Consider the following 6,871-nt stretch of genomic DNA (forward strand, 5'->3'; position numbering starts at 1 on the left):
TGACACGGGGACCCGCGGGCTGGCGGTGCGGGCGCACCGGCGGTTCCCCGCTCCCGCTCGCCCCCGACAGCATCCAGCGCCTGTTCCCGCAGCATCCAGCGCCTCTGCCCGCAGCCCAGCGCGTCACCACCCGAGCAATGACACGGAAACCCTCGGAGCGTCCCCCGCTGCCCGCACCGCCTGCCCCGCCGCCGTGCCCGGGACCGCACCGCAAATCACCTTCTTCACCACCATTTTAAAGCCCGCGGACCCCCTCCCTCCTGCCCTCCTCTCCGTGGTCCGACTTCAGCTCTGACCAGAATGGAGGACGAAATTCCCCCCTCAAGTTTCTGTCCCCTTCCCTCCGGCGGCCCCGGCACACGGGACCCGCGGGCAGAGCCAGCCCAAGGTGGGCACTTTCTTGAACCGCCCCTGCAAACTTTCCAGCCTGGCTGCGACCGTGCCGAGCCCGGTGAACAACTGTTCCGAGGGTGTTTAAGTCCTTTTAAACCAGCTCCTACTTTCCCAGCCCATATCGATTTCAAATGCTACTTACTGGAATATGTGGCTCCATCCGTGGTGCTTCTACCCGCTGGGAAACCAGCAGCATCTTGGACTGGAAATCAGCCGGCTTTTAGATCCACTTTGGCTGTATTGAGCAAACCCAGCGCCGCAGAGGACTCGCAGCCTGTTTTCTCCTTTTAGGTTCCAGACAAGTTCATCCTGGCGTTGCAGTTTGCTAATGATTCACTGTCTGTCTCGATCTGCTCACTACATTTCCATCAACCCACAGCTTCCTCACTTAGAAGGTGGAGTTTGTGGGGTTTAAGTTACTGATAGGCATATCTAAGTGCTGTGTCACTCAAAGAGGAGGAGACACACACACACTCACACACACAGCCCGCACACTCACACACACGAACGGCGCCAGGCTTAAAGGGGAAGTAACACTTTCTTCTCTACAGAAATTGGACACCTCACAGATCCAAGGATTTAATTTTTTTTTTCTCCGTGCATGAAGGCGAAAATTAACCAGCCGATGGTCAAAATGTTAACACACAAAAAGCTGCTTAGAATGTTTAGCACTTTCCTTGTAGAGTTTCAAATTCATTTAGTACAAAGTCAGATAGGTCAGAAAGCTACTGGCAATTAATAGATTTTTTTTCCTTCCAAATCAAAGTACTCAAATCACTGAAAAGAGAGCCCAAAGCATGAAGTGTAAAGGTTTGAGTTATTCTTACAGAGTGTAGTTTCCTGTCCCTTTGTGACATAGTTTGTTCAGCACTCTTAACACAAAAGGGTTAAACTCATTTCGCCAGGTGAACCCAGGTTAGCAAGAAGGAAACAGCAGAGTTCTTTCATTTTCATCTTTTGTGCTATGTACATGCCTTTTTGAAGACAGACACAATTCCAAATAGAGAGCTTCCATAAAGCCACGCACTTCTCATATGACTATAAATGTGCTTGCTACAAGCTGCAACCTCTGAATACTAATTTTGATAGACCATCAACTGAAAGCTGAGAACCTATTCAGACCTCCTCTTGGACTGTACAGAAAGAACTGGGAAGAGCAAGCTGCAGGCAGCTAGGAGAGCACACTGGGTCCACAAATAATTGCTGGTATAATTTCATTTTATTACCTTGCTAAATCACTACAATTGTCACTCCTATCCTGATAAACTGGAGATGCTAGAAACTCTGTCCCAGTACATTGACTCAATGGATGAGGTGTGGAAGACTTACTAGCATTTCTAATAAAATGTCTAGTTTCTAAGATCATTCCTGAAATAGTGATATGAGTAAATTATGCTCTGTAAAACTAGGAAGTTATTTGAATGCAACCCTTTACTGTAACCAAATACATGAAAGTGGAGCCAGAATCTGACCTCGCTTTCCTGAAAGTTTTCCAGACAGCAATCACCTTCAACTTGCAGCAAACTTCACTTCTAGACCTCCAAACCCATCTTTGTACCTGAGCTAATGAACATGGGCAATAACAGTTCATCAACAGAGAAGCATTGCTTTTTAGCTTTGCTGAAGCCTCTGGCTTGCCTGTGACAGCTGCAACAATAGGCCTGCTTCCCTGAGCAGTATTTGTGGTATTTCAGCTTGCATTGTTTGGAAACTTATTGGTTTGCTTTTCTAGTGCTCTTGCCTTTTATATTATTTAAAATAACTTTGATCTATTTTGTCAATTAAAAAAAAAAAAAAAAAAGAAACACAAAAATAATAAACTTTTGTGGTTGTAAACACCCTGAATTCTACAGCCTCCCAGGGCCAGATCTCAAAAGATTTCAGTGACTAAGGGGAGTTGTATCAACAACTGATGTTTGGGTTTGCTGGGCTGTCCAGACCAAATCTACTGCCCTGCCTGAGGTGCTGAGGCCCAAACACAGCACTAGGGCATCAGCATGGGATCTAAAAGGGCCAACATGCTGAGCAGGAGTCACCTAAAATGAGCAAGCTCAGTGAAGATACACATTTATCATACCTGAATGAAGCTCCACTGGAAGGAGGTGCCACTCTCTGCCCAGTGTGCCATGTCAGAAACCCTCCCCTGAAAATACATGTGTGTGTAAGGGCTCTCATCTTCCTCCCTGGAGATTTTGGAACTAAAATACAAATGTATGGAACACATGGGGCACCCAGGGATTCACACACGCTGTAGCTGGACCTACTGACAACACCATGATCAGATGATGAACAGTGGGTCCCTGTCAGTTTTTCTATACCAGTTATTGTCAAGAAGTTTTGTCATTTATGACTCTTGCCAAACATTTGAAGTTCCTGACAGATGACAATACTTCCTAAGAACTGTCATTTGCTTTGTTCACTCCATAAAACTAGACCAAAGGCCTCCCCCAAAAGGAAGATGATGTGGGTAGGGTGGAGGAGTCCTGCGTGTGCCTGCTCTGCAGCAGAATGATGCTGCTGCCTTTAGCTGCCAAGGGCATCTGCTTACCAGGTAGTGGTTTGTGTTCTCCTCTGTAAGGTGGGGTGTGGTCTCAGAGGGAAATCAAATCAAGACACTTTTAGCAGTTAGTCCATGACAGAACTGTGGCAACATTTTCCTTCTGAACCTGCTGGCTTAAGCTGTGTAGACTCTGGATGTCACTCCAGCAGCTCAGTGCCAAGTGTGCCCGTGCTGCCAGACCTGGTGCACTGGGTGGATCAACAATGGCAAGGACAGCTTTGGGTGTGCTCAAAACCCCAATTTCAGGCTGTGTAAGCATTTAACAAACCCCTTGCAGAGATCACTCATTTTCAGTGATAGGTAATGGCTAAGCAGGGGATTTTAGGGCTGCAATTTTGGTCTTTGGTGATTAAATTACGAGCCCTTTCTTTAGGCATATTTACTCTAGTTGACCTGGGGGAATCCTTGGCTGCTCTGGAATCAATAACAAAACTTTCACTGACTTCTTCAGGGCAGCATTTCATCTTCTCAGGTTAGGCTTACCCTAAGCATCTTGCAGGCTACCTTGTTGCTATGCTTCTGTCCTATTTTGAAAAAGTGACTTGTAGGATTCTGCAGAAAAGATGTGATTCTAATGACATCAAGGCTGTTATGGCCACGAGGCTTGGCAAAACATATTCTAGCACCTCAAATGCTTCTCCCAATGCTGGGCATCAAACCTGGGCCTGACTGGCTGATTAATCACATTGTTTATCAATTTTACATTTGTAGTAAAATTGTTTACATTTTACAAATGTAGTAGTTTGCTACATTTCATTTAGCATCTTTAATATCTATAGAAAATATAGTTTGCTTTGTTCCTGTATAAAACTAGTATCATTTCTTTCCACATGGAGATGTCTTATTGAAAAGCCAGAGTTGGAGAGTTGAGAAATTATAACTTTATCTGAAAAATAACAAAAGGATGAGAAGAGTGCCTTGAACCAAAACAAAAACCCCAAAACATAACAAACCAAAAATATCCCAAACAAGACCAATGTTTTTCCTTTACTCACTGTTCTGAAAAAGCAGTACCTTTCTACCCAAGGAGAACAGTTAGCTGGAAAGCTGCAATATGCTAAATAACTGCCCCAAGTTGTGTTCACCAAACAAAAGGATTGTGCACTCAGACACAGCCTGGATGGGTTGTGGCAGCAACAGGCACTGCCAATGGAAGATGGCAAGGGCTAGAGAAAAGAAAGGTTTGCATCTTCCAGGCTGGTGTGAACTAAAGATGCTAAAACTGAGCTTCCAGGTAACCATGATGCTGGGAGTCTTCTCCCAGGAGAACTGTGCCTGACTTCCAGCTGGCCTCTGGGGTTCCTGACCCCAGAAAGGATCACAGAAGTCTGAGCAGTAGGGACTGCCCCACAGCATGTCTTGTACGCTGAAGGGAAGCAGCAAGTGAGCAGCACAAGGATTCACCACAGATTCACTGAAGGATTCACAGGTTTGTCAGTGCCTCAGAACCAGATGGATGGCAAGCATGTGATGCCTTCTATTGCAACCTGAAATCAGGTGAAATCAATGGCTTGGGCTAGATGAACCTTCACTTGGACCAGTCAGTACTGCATTTCTTATGCTAGATCAGATCAGCAATCCAGCTAATTTGGTGTCTTGTCTCTGACCACAGGCAATAGCTGATGTTACAGAAGATAGAAAAACTTTTACTGAGCAGCTGCAGGAGAAATTGCAGGTAGTGGTGCAAGCCTCTTAGCAAGTTTCTTTTTAAGCAAAGCCAGTCTGTAATTGGCTGATGCTCAGAACCAGGATGGCTCATGTCCTTTGGGTACTTCCCCACAGTACAGTGTAATAAACTAGGGATGGAATTACTAATGCATGCAAAATTTCAATTCATTTCTGAAAGTCACAATACTATCAGCACCAGTAACATTGTGTGGAGTAAAACAGCATCTCAGGTAATTTCTGAATGTGTTTAATTGCATGTCCTTTTTCACAGAATCAAACCATTCTTTGCTGCTATGGTTTGGGTTGGAAGACACCTTAAAGACCATTTACCTCCAGTCCCCTGCCATGGGCAGGGACACCTTCCACCAGTCCAAGTGGCTCAGGGCCCCATCCAACCCCTCTGTGAACACTTCCAGGGTGGGGCATCCACACCTTCTCTGAGCCTCAACACTCACAGTAAAGAAATCCTTTGTAATACCTAATCTACATCTACCATCTTTCAGTTTCTCTCTTTTCAGTCCTATCAATACTTGATTTTTTCCTACTAGAAGTATATGGTAAAATAGATAAAATGCATCAGTAAATTTTAATTTCCTCAGTAATGCTTGCTGCATTGAGTAATTCTGTAAGTCATACAGAAAAAAATATATGTATATGTGTATAATTGGTAATGTAGCAATTCAGTTCTTTTAAAGAAACATTACTTTTAGGAAAATAAGCTTCAAGAAAAAAAGCTTTTGATTGTATGCAGTTAATTAAAGGTTTTCAGGATGGTCTTCACTGGACATGAAAGAAGAACATGTATGATCAATTTTTTTGTAAGTCCTTCAACTTCCATAAGTCATTATTTACATGAGTTCCATGGAGGAGTCTATAGGTAAAATCATCAAAGGATGGATGGCCATACTAACATTTCAGTGGGTACATGAACTACCTTAGAAAATTATATAAATTGAAGTGAATTACAATTTTGTCTTTTATATGGAAAAACAGACACCAATCTACTCTCTCTGTTAGTTAAGAGATGACAACTCTGTGAGTAACTTCTTCATACTTTCAGAAAAGTACATTGTCTGTCTTCTCCTAAAGCATCACTTAAAATCAAGTTGTTAATGTCTGCTTAGTGACCAAATGCTTGCTTCCAATTGATATATTTTGAATTTAATTTTTAAACTCAGAAATCAATTATTTGCATAGCTCAGAGATCCACTTAGGCACATGCTAACATTATGTCTGAGTGTCTCAGAATGGAAGGGATTACCCAAGTGCTGAGGGAAGCACACAGATGATCAGGGTGGTGAAATGCTGACAGGTTGCTCAGAGGGTTGAGGGATGTCCCATCTCTGGAGACTTCCAAGGTCAGGTCGGACAGGGCTCTGAGCAACCTGATACAGTTGGAAGATGTCCCTGCTCAGTGCAGGGGTCTGGACCAGATGACCTTTAAAGGTCCCTTCCAAGCCAAACCATTCTGTGATTCCATGAGCTGCTTTTGTAGATGACTTACAGATATTTCAATTCTGACCACCTTGCAGCTAATAAGATTTTTCATTAAAAGCACAGAAGCTGATACAAATTAACATAATATCATATTCAATAGCTCTATTGTCAGCAACAATACATTGAAATGTTGATAATGAATGACATTTCTCCAATTCTGACTTGTGCATAAAACATTTTCCCTCTTGAGCTGTGATGTGTGCACTCAGTGTGGCTGCTGCTGGCTCTGCCCAGCGAGCTCAAACCCTGTGCTGGGCTGCAGGTGTGTGGGATGGCAGGGCTGAGGCTGCTGCACATCCCACCTGCAGCCTCAGTCACATCTAAGAATAAAAGCTGTCGTTTGCTGAAGTGAGAGGTACCTGCAAACACTCGGGCATTGTTTAAAGGAGCCCCTGTCTCTCCCCAGGAGATGCCTTTTCTCCAAGCATAATGTTCAGCAGCCTTGTCTCATTTATCAATTGCTCCAGCAGCCAAATGGGCACAGAGCCAGGTCCCAGCACATGGGGGGTATTGGATCAGGAGCAAACAGTGACAGGCCTCACTTGCCAAATTTCCAGGTTAAGAATAGGTCTAGGCAATAGGACACACTAATCTGACTCCTGTACCCAACTGCAAGGAAGACACCACTCAGGATATGTAATAACACAAACAATAGCAATAATTCTAGCCTTGGTGTTTTTCACTGCTGGATCACACAGTTCACATACAAGTGCAGTGATCAGGGATATACAGATCTCCCTCAGTTTTCTGGAA

At 44.0% G+C, this 6,871-nt stretch overlaps 1 protein-coding gene across 1 annotated transcript in view; it reads right to left on the bottom strand.

Annotated features, from left to right (window-relative positions):
* MAMLD1 (mastermind like domain containing 1) overlaps nt 1-852 on the bottom strand; it is an 81,663-nt gene extending 80,811 nt beyond the window's left edge. Inside the window, exon 1 of the mRNA XM_058032534.1 lies at nt 536-852. Coding sequence (XP_057888517.1) covers nt 536-589 — 54 coding nt within the window. The 5' untranslated portion in view covers nt 590-852. The remainder of the gene's footprint in view (nt 1-535) is intronic.
* Between the last annotated feature and the right edge of the window lie 6,019 nt (nt 853-6,871).

This window comes from Melospiza georgiana, chromosome 12 (assembly GCF_028018845.1).
Source record: "Melospiza georgiana isolate bMelGeo1 chromosome 12, bMelGeo1.pri, whole genome shotgun sequence".
Taxonomy (NCBI): domain Eukaryota; kingdom Metazoa; phylum Chordata; class Aves; order Passeriformes; family Passerellidae; genus Melospiza; species Melospiza georgiana.